The sequence below is a fragment of the Panthera pardus genome, unplaced genomic scaffold (genome assembly GCF_024362965.1).
Source record: "Panthera pardus isolate Hobbes unplaced genomic scaffold, ASM2436296v1 HiC_scaffold_12, whole genome shotgun sequence".
Classification (NCBI taxonomy): Eukaryota; Metazoa; Chordata; class Mammalia; order Carnivora; family Felidae; genus Panthera; species Panthera pardus.
This window is the reverse complement of record NW_026526677.1, coordinates 81,297,564-81,311,025: the sequence shown is the minus strand read 5'-3', so window position 1 is coordinate 81,311,025 and position 13,462 is coordinate 81,297,564. Positions and strand designations below refer to the sequence as shown.

Sequence of the window (13,462 nt, the reverse complement as noted above, 5' to 3'; positions counted from 1 at the left end):
AACATCTTGATTAAAATCTCAAGAGGGACCTTTAAACAAAACTATCCAGCTAAGCCAATTCCAGATTCCAGACCCACAGTTTCTGTGAGGAAATGAAAGGGTCTTTTAAGTTTCTCAGTTTTGAGATATATTTTACATATAAATACTTAATTAATAAACTATTTTTTGTCTTCCTCTATTACTTATGAGAAAATGAATTAAAGAAAAATAGTAACAATGAGAACTTTGAACTTTCCAGGAAAAATAAAGGATAAAAGTGTCATTTACAAATAATGGTACTTGTGAAAATAAAAATGCTTAATTTAGGGCTTCCTGGGTGGCTCAGTCAGTTGAACACCCAACTGACTCCTGATTTTAGCTCAGGTCATGATTCTAGGGTCATGAGATTGAGCGCCACTTCGGGCGCTGACAACACGGAGCCTGCTTGAATTCTCTCTCTCTCCCTCTATCCCTCTCCCCTACTCATGTTCTCTCTCTCTCTCTCTCTAAAATATATTTTAAAAATGCTTAATTTAAGTTTCATTGGAATGCTGTCCTATAGCCATACACTTAGAGAATTAGAATAATTCTCCATTCATTTTAAGCATTCTTTCTAAAAATTTCTGGGATATGTATCCAGTCTTAGCTTGATCACTTGTAGTAATACATAAAGTCTTCACAAATTACTGTTTTATTGTTGGAGTTATCTTAAAATAAAGTTCATATTGAAATAAAAAGGAAATTTGTGTCCCAGATGAAGACAGCTTTTTACTCATCTCTGCTCTAGAATACATATAGTTTACTCAAGGTTTCCTATAATTGAATTGATTAGTACCTTAATAATTCCTTTCTTAGTTTACAGAAATTTCCTATAAGATTAGAATATGAAGGTTTCATTAAGGATATTTATGTTTTGCTGATAGAATAGTATGGATAATAAGAAATTAATTTAACCAAAATGTTTTTTTTTTAATTTTCCACTTTAATTTATTAAAACAAAGCTGTTTTCTACATAATCAAAAGAACTGGTTTTGAACCATTTTAACCACAATTGATTAATAAATGAAGAAGTATACTTTAAGAGCCCTTTTATACATCAGCTTCCATGAAACCTTTTTGCCATTATTAGTACAAAGTTATATTTCATAAGGTTTTGTTTATTCGTATGAGGCAGGGACCACTTAATTGCTTACTAATCACATTTCCTTTTCCTAGGAACACTGGAAACTTTTTTAGCCTTTCTTATGATTGGATTGGAGCCATGTAATTTCCTTCTGGACCAAAAAGATGTATGTGAAATCCAGTACTAGTCACAAAAAGTCATGCACAATTCTCCATCCCCTCTTTATCAACTAGCTGAAGGTAAAATAGCAGTAGATGCCAGTGAGGACCTAATAGAGATCAAAGGTATTAGATGGGACAAATCTAATGATACCCAAACTCTCCACATGGAAAGGCATTCATTGAAAAACTAAATCGAATGTGATCTGAATGAGAAATAAATATGTATTAAGAAGTTGTTATAACATTCAGAATTTACTTGATTAATATTACATTTATTTTTTTAAGTTTATTTATTTATCTTTGAGAGAGACTACGAGCAGAGGAGGGACAGAGAAAGAGGGAGACACAGAATCTGAAGCTGTCAGTGCAGAGCCCTATGTGGGGCACAAACCCATGAATGGTGAGATCATGACCTGAGCTGAAGTCAGACGCTTAACCGACTGAGCCACCCAGGTGCTCCATAATTAATATTATATTTAAATCAAAATAATTTTCAAGCTTTTAAAGAGGATATAGCTTGATTAGTAAGCCATGTTCACTGAAATACATATAATCATTAGATTATAGGGCCTGGCTTCTATTCCTCTTCCCTAGTTCAAACCTCTTGATTACTACCTAGTTAAGTATAATCCCAGACCTAAGGCTTAAGACAGGAGCTATTCAACCACTCAACCTTAAATATAACTTTATCAGTTATAGTGCTCCAATTTTTATAACTGCTTTCTAATTAATCCTTCAGGTCTGGTACTTTTTCATATACCCAAGTTCTGAAAATAGATTTTCATCCTATGTCTTTATTTATAAATCCTATTTTGTTAATCCTTCTAGAAAGTCTAATGCTATTATGTAGTAGATATTTTTACTTAATGGATGCTGTTTCTTATTTTGTATTTTCACACGAGGTTGACTTACAGTATATTGTCATATGACCAAGAGTCTGACTCCATTTTTCTATCTTTGACCACTAAAGGCTTTCAAGCCCCATCAGTAACTTTTCCCCTTCTTCTTCATCTCAGGAAAAGCTGATAAGCCAGGCTAAATATCTGAAAAACATCCCTTCCTTGACTCAGGTGGGGAAATTTACAGTCTACAAACCCTGACCCACATTGGAATTTTCACCAGTCCCCACTCCCCAGCCACAATAAAACCCAAAGCAACTCATTTGTTCCTTTGCTCAAGCCATTTTCAGACCAACCTATTATGTTCTTATCAGCAAGCCTCATGACATGAATAATAAATCTTTTCATGCCCTTCTGGCATATGTGTAGCATCATCAATCTGTACCTGAACCAATTTTAGGTTGTGGAGTTATTGATCTTACTCTCTGCAAGGAAACCACATAACAAGTTAGGGCTCAGTCATCTGCATAGAGAACAGAATTTTCTCTAAGGAAAACATTCCTTCAAAGGGATTTTCACCCATGGAAGCAATAGGTCTCCAAACCTTTAACTAAAATATAGAAGGTAGACATGTGAGAAAGGCACTGTTGAATTCCCCTGAGAGAGGTTTTTCTTAGCTTTATGTCAGGAAAACAAGATATGTTGTTGTTTGGTCACAATGACCCCAGCCATGGAGATAAGCCAGGTCTAGGTTTGGAGGCAATCATATAGCATGGCATAAATTACAGATGTTTAAATTACATTTGTAAATCATGAAATCATATAAATAAATATAAATATAAATATAAAATTTCTTTTTCTCCTTTTCCCTTTTGTTATCTATAAGCCTTAGTGACAATCCCACCCACCCAGGTCTCAGCAAGCTCCCAAAACAATATGGAATTGACGGACATGTGCTTCATCTCCATGTTTAGGCAAGTAGCTCTCAAATTATTTTAATAACAAATATTTTATTATTCACCCTTTATAATTCTTAAATTAACAGATACCTTCGTACATATATCTTTCTGATTAATGAAAGGACAAATCAAAGGGAAGTAATTTTTTTTTTAATTTTTTTTTTTAACGTTTATTTATTTTTGGGACAGAGAGAGACAGAGCATGAACGGGGGAGGGGCAGAGAGAGAGGGAGACACAGAACTGGAAGCAGGCTCCAGGCTCCGAGCCATCAGCCCAGAGCCCCACGCTGGGCCCGAACTCACGGACCGCGAGATCGTGACCTGAGCTGAAGTCGGACGCTCAACCGACTGAGCCACCCAGGCGCCCCTCAAAGGGAAGTAATTTAACATAGAATAGTATTAATTTGATATGTAAATTCTCAGGAACAATTATAATAAAAGATATAAGAAACTAATCAAAAGTTTGTTTCTGTTCATAAAATCCCCACAATTACAAACTGATCCAAGTATGGTATTGGTGGCTCAAATATTCTGAGTGGCATTATCATTAGGTGGTGTGATTTTTGAAATGGTCAACAACTCCTGGAAAAACTCTTAACAAAATTAAATATAATCTTCATGTAATTTATATGATTTTGCATTGGCATGCCCATTATATTTCAAAAATATTTTGTATGTAATATAATACAAAGCTGGGGTCTTGTCATAGAAAATTCTAAAGAGAATTTTAATCATTTCTCATGTGAATGCCTGGAAGGACATTTAAGATCCCTGTGCATTATAATTATAGGTTATTTAACATTCCTGGTCTCCACTCTCTAACTTGAAGTGGTGTCATTGAATTACTGAGACAACCCAAACTACCCCACTTCTTCCTACATCTGGGAAGTAGTCACCTCTTCTTAGAATCATTAGACAGGAGAAAATAAACATGAAACCACGGATGCCTAAAATTAGCATGGTATTGGCCTTAATCTTCCATGACAGATGTCTGAGTAGGAAGATAAAGCTCTACCGTGAAATGATGAGTCTGTTACCCATTTGCCTTCCTCCCAGTGGAGTTTCTTAAAACACTGGCATGTTATTTGTTTATGGACACAATTGTTTCCCTTGTAGAGCCCTGTCCTAGGATCAAGCTGGTATCCCATCCTAACTCCTTGTGAAATTTCTGTCACTTATAGATAGGCCACCCACATACTAACGTTTTTCCTGCCAAGATGGTTTAAGGGTCACCTCATCTGAAAGTGCTACAGCTAGTTTCCCTAGGGAAGCCATGCTTCTTGGTGTTGGGTCATTTTGTTTCCAGTTGTTTCCTGGATCATGACCAGACACTTAAACTTGTTTTTTATACTGTAATCCTCTCTTAAACAATTGTTCTATGTCTATTTTTTTTCAAAGATTAGGTCCAATGTCAGACCCCAACACTTTCTATCTGCTGATAGCTCTAATTTATGGCTTTGTCTAGTTTATTCATGTAATGTGACGTAAGTATCTCAGTAATATCATCTAGAAGAAATATCAGCCTATAATGTCAAACACAATTACAAAAAAATGCACTTTTAATATCATAATATATTTTATATGATATTCCCCAGAAATTTTAAATTGTTTTATTAGAAATTACACTTTATGATGACATTCATAATTACAAATGTGAGAAAAAATTTTCACACCATGTGAGCTTCTAAAATGAATTCTTGAAAAAATATCCAAAACTTCCTTTAAGTTTCTTTTCAACTTAAAATTGTTTCTTTATAAAAGTTAAACAAGTGTAAACTGTCTTTATAAAACTTTCAAGGATTCCTAAGAATTGAAGAGCATTATTTATTAAAAAGCATTGTGATGAATGTTTCATGGGTAAGTGACATTATGCTGTGCACATAATATAAATTGAGAGTCTAATAGATTTTTTTGTCATTTTCTAATGTAGCTATAAAAGGAAGGTCAGATGATTCAGAGATGCTATCACTTATGAGAATGTTCAAAGTGTACCAACTCCATACAACCTTCAGAAGATGCCAAACTACTATGCTACCATGTCAACAGAAGGAGGACATTGCTTTTGCCTCTTCAATTGTAATGCAGAATACAAAGTTTAGGTAAACAATATTCAGTCAAATGTTCTATCATGGTATATAAATTCACCCTTAATTCAGATTTAAATTTCCTCGAGTAGATACCTCTTTATTCAGCAATATTTGTTAAGCTCCTAGTAAGCTAGCACTACTCCAAGTGACGAAAGCAGATAAAGAATAGTATATGAGATGCTTTTTGCACAAATGACATACAGTTAAATTGGAGAGAATAGTATACTAATGTAAAACAATAATAGCAACTCTAAAAATTAACAATAAAATAAAGAATAAAGTCACAAAGTTTCAATGAATGGTCATAAAATTGTAAGGCGTTTATTAGGATATATTTGTTTTTAAAGCAAGAGAAACTGGAGTGATCTGATTTTTTACATAGGAGTATATCACCCAAGTGAAATACCATTTCCCCTCCTAGAGGGAATTCTTATTCTTATAAAAGATCATCTAAATTTTGTATTTGAACCTCCAAAACAATTTATCAGCAAAGGTTGTTTTGAAGAAACAACAGAAAATTGTTAACACAGAGATTGCTTTGAGTTATGATGCCATTGCACATGTGCCAAATCAAATATGGAAATAAGCCATGTCAACAATGAAATTCAGCCCAAGGTACTGAGGATATGAGGCAACAAATTTGGTAAGGTGTGGGAATCTTCCACATGTCAGCAGCTACTGGTTGAAACTCCAAAGGCTGGGTAGACTCAGAGTGTTATGTAAATTACAAGTTGTGTTTATCATTGAGGAAATGTAAAAAATGCATAATTATATGCTTAATCATAGTAAAAATATAATCTGCTTCAATTGATTGTAACTTTTCCATCTGATATAGCACTTGTAGTCTCTGAAGCTCAGGAATGGACTTCCCTAGTAAAAATCTGAGCTTTCGTGTCAGCATTACTCCTAATCCAGACCTGCCTCTGTTCAAGGAAGATAAAATATTTATTATTTATTTATTTATTTATTTATTTATTTATTTTTAAATGTTTATTTTTGACACCGATTTTAAGCTAACCATCTTGTCACAAATAAAAGAATGAAATGCTCTCTACACTTGTTTACTCCTACTAACACCACCACCACAACAAAAAGAAATGAGGTCGAAGACCAGTTTGTTGGCTATTCATTTATAAACGGAGAAGGTAACGTTAGCAGTAGTTAACAATCCTTGCCCACATCACAAAATCCAAAATTAATGCATATTCTGCAGGTGTTTGAGGTGCTGACTCATAAGGGCTTTCAATTAACCTATATTACCATGAGAATTTCCAATTTAAAACTTAGTCAACTTTTTAAATCAATTAAGTGACACTCACATTCAAACAACTACTTTAGAGTAATTATTAACATCTTCGTGTCTTTTAAAACTAGATAATGCCTCTTCTTGGGTGGAACATTTGCAGTGATAAAATTTGAAGTGGTTATAATTATTACCCAAAATAATAATATCAAATTGAAAGCAAAATACTTTCTGAGGACTTCTCTGCTTGACTCCAGTGAGCAACATTCTCCCTTCAAACTACTGCTCCATTTCTCTTTTTTGCTTCATGATTTTAGCTCAAATATTTTTCTTCATTAACTCTCTCTACTTCCTGACTGAATCAAGTATTTAGTGACTGACTATTCTGTTCTTCTTGAAGTCTTCCTTCTTTTGCACTGGCTTTCTCCTGCTGCTGGAAGTTGACTACTACATTGTGAGCTACCCTGTGGAAAGTTTCACTGAGAATGGCTTCTGGCCAACAGTCCATGAATAATTAAAGCCCTCAGTCCAACAGTTATCAGGAGCTGAATCCTACCAACAACATATAAGTGAGCTTACAAGTGGATCCATACCCATTTGAGTGTAGGCATGAAATAGCAGTCCCGGTTTGTGAAAGACAGAGGATCCATTTGAACCACATCAGTGAGTTCCTGATTCACAGAAACTGTGAGATAATAAACAATAACCTTTGTTCATTCTGTTAGTATCCTCACCATACTTCTACATTTTCTACAGAGGATTCTTCTTACAATATCATAATTTTAGGGTTGTCTTCCTAACATCCATTTTAATTTTCTGTGTTATCTTGTGATCATCTCAACAGGTTGGTATTCTTCTCTAGGCAAGCTAATCCCTATAGCCCATCAAACTTTGTTTATCCAGATCCTGATTATGCATTCTCCTTCAGAATGGAAGTTAGATAGAAGCCAGAGTCTTTTGTAACTAAATTTTGGAAGTCATATTCCATTACTTTTTCCACAATCTATTCTGCAGTAACGGGCTACTAGCTTTGGCCCACCACTGAAGAGAAAGAATTACACTGTAAATATCAGGAGATGGGAATCATTGTGAGTCAGTTTAGATTTTACCTACCATATGTTTAATTATATTAGTTTCAGATTTTTTTATTTTAAGAAATAAAGTATCACACACTTGAGGTCATCTACCTTCTCAATTCTGGTATCATTTCTCTGCTCTCATTCTCCCTTCATCCTTAGAGGTAAGTGTTATAGTCAACTTGATCCCTCAAGTTCATGTTTTTAAAATTGTACCGCATATATACCCATATATGATATCCATTGTTTTCATTTTTAAGTTCTTACATATATATATATTATATGTAGTACCCTGTAACTTTGCTTTTCACTAAACATTGTATTTTGAGATATATCCATTTTGTTTGTCAAATTATATACATATATATAGTTTATTTATATATATTTATACACTATATTTACTTATATATATTTATTCACCTTAACCATTTTTCAATAAATGAAAAATTACAATTTATGTATCCATTTCCTTTCTGATGAATATGGGTTGTCTCCAATGTTTTGTTATTAAACATATACTGCAATGAATATACTTTTATGTTTCTTTGTGTATGTGTGAGAGAGTTCTCCAGGTTTTATATACAAAAGTAGAATTTCTTTCCCAAATTTCTTTGCAAATGAGATTTTTACATTTTTCAGAAAAATCTTAGCTCTATCTTGGGGTACTTCTGGGCTTACCTCTGAGCAGGAGTGGTATGACTTTCTATTCAGGCTCTATTAGTTTTCTCATTTTTCACAAAAGCACGTCAACCCCAGCTTTATTCTCTATTAAGGCTAAAGGCAATTACCTGACAAAAGCCATATGTCAGGGTCTTATCAGAGAGAACAAACTCAAAGTCACATCTAGCCAAGATCTATCAAATTCTAGGATGAGAAAACAATAGTTATGGAAGATTGCTTGGAAAACACTCAGACTCTCCATTCTTTCTGATTCTCTAAATATGAATTAAACTACAGCACCAAAGGACTTAAATTATATGGCACTAGTCCACAGCCTGGAGACTTGCTAATGAAAACATGGTCTACCAAGTAGCATCATCAACATCACATTGGAGCTTTTTATAAATGCAGATTATCTGGCCTTACTCCTGGTCTACTGAGAGTATCTATTTTAACAAGGTTCCCAAGTGCTTGTATGCATATTAAAGACAAGAAGTACAATTTTAGATAATTATTTCTCATTTTGTGGTTGATTTTTGGGCTAAGTATACCTTTATTAAATCTGATAAAGATTCTTATGTACACAATAAAAATAATGTTCAGATCACTGGCTACTATATCAAATAAGAAACTCTTAATGAGGACCCTCCAAAAAAATTTGTCTGGTCTTAGTGTCAGATATAACGGTGCTTCTACTGAATGACTATTTCACTGTATTCTTTGGAACACTGGAAAATATGTAACTGGCCAGAGTTTATTTTTCCTTGACTGCTAATTACCCAAAATAGGGACTAGCCTATAGCAGGTATGTAGGCGCTTACAGTAGACACTTTGAATTAGTATCAAGCCTGGCTCTATTTTAGCTCCTATTTTTGTTGTTTCATCATTTTCATGTGTTTTAACCCATATTTACTACCTGTATTGTATTTATCATTGTAAGCTATATTAATTTACTCTTGGAACAAGAGAACAAAGGAGTAGAACACTAGTTGGTACCAAATTATACCAAAAACAAGAGACTCCTGTAGTTCTGACTACTGAATAGATTCTACTTTGTTGTTGTCTCATGAAATAATGATGCCTCAGGAACACAAATCCAAAACATCTCTGCCTAATGACTGTGATACTGGAATTAATATAGTGGGAAGTTTTTTAAGACTTTATTATTTTAATTATTTTCTTAGTAATCTCTACACCTAAAGTGCGTCTTAAACTCTTGACCCCAAGATCAATAGTCACATGTTCTTCTGACTGAACCAACCAGGCACCTTAACACTTATTTTTTTAAAAGCAATTTCAGATTTACAAAAATATGAAGAGGAAGGTCCATAAAACCTCACCCCTGAACATGCAGATCTTCCCCTATTAGTGACATCACTTGCCAGAATGGTACCACTTCTTTTTTTTTAACCAAAGATAAACATAAATTGACATATCATGATCACTCAAAATCTATCATTTACATTAGGGTCCACTCTTGTATATTATGGGGGTTTAGACAAATGTTTAATGATTTATATACATCATTATGAGAGTCTGAGTATTTTCATGGCCCTAAAAATCCTTTGTCTATGCCTACTCATCTCTTCTCCAAACACCATCACTGGCAACCACTAATCTTTTTGCTCACTCCATCTTTTTTTTTTTTTCTCAGAATGTTATATAGTTGGAATCATATAATATATGACTTTTCAGATTGGATTCTTTCACTTGGTAATACACATTTAAAGTTTATCCATGTCTTTTCATGGCTTAATCACTCATTTCTTTTCAGTGCTGAGTAATATCCCATTGTTTGGATGTATCACACTTTATTTATCCTTTCGCCTTCTGAAGGACATTTTGGTTGTGTCCAAGATTTGGCATTTGTGAATAAGTCTGCTCTAAATATACATGTGCAAGTTTTTATGTAGACATAAATTTTCAGTTCCTTTAGATAAATACCAAGAAGTGCAATTGTTAGATCTTATGGGAAGAATATGTTTAGTTTTGTAAGAAACCATCAAACTGTCTTCCAAGTGGCTGTATAATTTTGCATTCCCACCAGCAATTGATGAACATTCCTATTCCTCCACATTATCATGAGCATTTTGCATTTTCAATGTTCTGGATTGTGGCCATTCTAATAGGTAAGTATGTGCTGGTATCTTCTGGTTGTTTCAATTTTCATTTCCCTGATAACAAGTGATGTGGTCCATCTTTTCATATGATTATTTGCCATTTGTGTTATCTTCTTTGGTGAAGTGTCTGTTAAGGTCTTTGGCCCATTTTAAAAATTAGGTTGTTTGTTGTCTTATGTTGAGTTTTAAGGGTTCTTTGTATATTTTTGTTAACAGTCATTTTTCAAATATGTCTTTTGCAAATATTTTCCCCCAGTCTGTGGCTTCTCTTCTAATTCTTTTGATACTGTCATTCACAGAGCATATTATGGGAATTTTAAAATTATACCAGAAATAAGTAATTTGAAAAATAAAACATGATCAAGGAGCTAACATTATACTTAAATAAAATTTAATGCCAACTCTATGAGATGATGCTCACACGGCAACAACTGGTATGAACAGTGTTTATACCAGTTTTCCTGGTATAAACATGTTTTCCTGTGCTTGGCACCACAACCTAATATGATATTTCTAGAATATTTCCAATAATTTAGTTCTTGCAAAATGTTTCTTTGCATGTTTAGCCCTTCATCAATCATAACTGAACTGTAGTCCAAAGTGTATTGGACTTAAAATCAGGATATATGTAAATGAAAATTGCCTATTTATGGGGTACCTTGGTGGCTCAGTCGGTTGAGTATCTAACTTTGGCTCAGGTCATGATCTCACGGTTCGTGGGTTTGAGCCCTGCATCAGGGCTGTGCTGATAGCTCAGAGCCTGGATCCTACTTTGGATTCTGTGTCTTCCTTTCTTTCTGCTCCTCCCCCGCTAACACTCTTTCTCTCTCAAATATAAACATTTTTTTTAATGTCTACTTATTAGCAATTTGATTTTATCAAAGATACTTATCTGTTCTGATTTTCCACTTACATAGAAGAGTAATAATATCCACTTCAAATATTTATTGAGGGGATTATTGACATAAGCCATACAAAACAGTCTGGCACAGAGCCTGCTAATACTTGGTTTTTAGTGTTTATCTCTGACTGCTAATTCCTTGTATTATTTTGTTGATATATTTAAAAACAATGGAGTTAGAGAATATCTAGCAAATGTTGTTCAAACATAATGTTAATAGCTACTCAGAAGTCCTTACTTTAACTGATGTATTAATGTTGGAAATTTGCATCATTTATTTTCCACTCAGAAATAATGCTAAATATACTCTTTCTCCAGGATCTGGCACCCATTCCTTTGAAATGTAATTATCAAGATAGAGAAGGATAAGAGATTCACTTTAATAAGCACCAATTAATGAACTCACACGGTGAAAGGAGAGCAGAATATGCCACCTGAAAGTATGCCATTTTGGCATATTGATTATTTTGAATTAAAGTTTAAGAAACAGCTGCGGCAAGAAGGACACTCCAGCCCTCCTTCATCGTCCTGAAGGCAGGAAACCAACCTGCCATGTAAAATGGTAGGAGAGTACAAGGCATCTTTACCACCAGAAATAGGTAATATAGGGCCAAGAAGACTATATAAACAAATTTTGTTACTTGTTCACTAATATATTACCTCAAGTCAAAACCTCTTTATCCTGCTAATTCTTCACAAATTTATTGATTCTTTGTCTAAAAGGTATAATAGTTGTCTGCTTTTAATTTTGAAATTAGTTTTTTTCCCTGTTAATATCTTTTATGTCAAATTAATTATTAGGCCAGCCAAAGACTCTACAAGGAAAGAAAAATTTTTCCACACATACATTTTCTAATCACATTGGCCAACCTCTCCATTAACATCCTCCACTTTTCCAGATCTTAAACACTCTGCCACTTTCTGTTTTAGGAGTATTGACTTTTCACCTCTCTCCCCTATTATAATAGTCTTGACCCCAATGACAATAGTCTTGAAAAAAGTGTTCCTTGCATGTTTAACTCCAAAAGGTGCAGTTTTCTTTGATACTTACCATCTTGTTTGAAGGCATCTGAGGAATGATAAAGATTGATGGGGGAATAATAATGTTGAGCTGTCCCTCGCCAGCTTGGTGAAGAAACACTCAGTGTTCCTAATGAAGGATTGTTATATCGTGGTCTAGTCTTTGAACCAAAGAGAGAGGAAGATGAACTCTTTTTAATTCTTAGCAAAGCAGCATATGAAGTAGGGAAATTAGGAAGAGCTCCAGAATATTCTGTAAAAGAAAAACAATAGTAAAAAGTGAATTATGAGGAGAGTTTTATTTTTTTCTTGTGATTTTTTTTTTTTCTAAAGACATTGTGAACAACTTCCTTTGGAGCTGCAACCAAATGCAAACTACAGAGAGTGATAATAAAATAAAATAGAATGTTACTTTTATATTTTAAAGTATTTTCTGGAAATTTCTTCTAGTTACAGTTATTCTGCTAGTAAAGTCAGTTCCCTCACTTACTTGCCAAGAATCAAAGAGTATCTGGATCAATTACCTGATTTTCCCTACAAAGATGACCTCTTGGCATTGGACTCCAGCTGCTTCTTCATTGTTCTTGTGTTCTTTGCCTTATTCATCATTTTTAAGGCATATCTAATCAACTGTGTTTGGAACTGCTATAAATACATCAACAACAGGAACATGCCAGAGATTGCTGTGTACCCTGCCTTCGAAGCACCTCCACAGTATGTTTTGCCAACCTATGAAATGGCAGTGAAGATGCCTGAGAAAGAGCCACTGCCTCCTTACATACCTGCCTGAAGAAGTTCTGCCTTTGTCAATAAACCCTATACCAGCTTTTTGTCTTGTTTATTTTACAGAATGCTGCAATACAGGGGTCTTCAAACTTGTTTGATATAAAATACACTTTCTTTTGTTTAAAGCATTTATTTTCAAACACTAACAAGCTTTTTTTGACATCTATTCAAAGTCGTTTTTTTTTTATCGTTATGACTGTTACATTTTAATAGTGTTTTTGAAGACAATCTAGGTTAAGCAAGAGCAAAGTGCCATTGTTTGCCTTGAATCGGGGGAGGGATGGTGGTGTTCTTTACACATTTTCTTGTGTAACTTTGCACTTTCTTTATATAATAGTTTGCATTTTGGTTATTTGCTGCCCTGGATACTTTCAGGAAGAATGACTAAAATATTCAGGGTGAGTAAGTTGGGTATAAGATCTGAAGTTTTAGCTATGAAAACAGGAAAAATCTATACCATTTTAACTTGACTGTGGAAGATGATGGTTGCACGTTTCTAATTTGTATG

At 34.1% G+C, this 13,462-nt stretch overlaps 1 protein-coding gene across 2 annotated transcripts in view; it reads right to left on the bottom strand.

The window, feature by feature from the left end:
- CNTN5 (contactin 5) overlaps window positions 1-13,462 on the bottom strand; it is a 1,357,742-nt gene that overhangs the window by 522,563 nt on the left and 821,717 nt on the right. For both annotated transcript variants that reach the window (XM_053900236.1, XM_053900234.1), the window contains one exon: window positions 12,200-12,421. In XM_053900236.1, coding sequence (XP_053756211.1) covers window positions 12,200-12,421 — 222 coding nt within the window. The remainder of the gene's footprint in view (window positions 1-12,199; window positions 12,422-13,462) is intronic.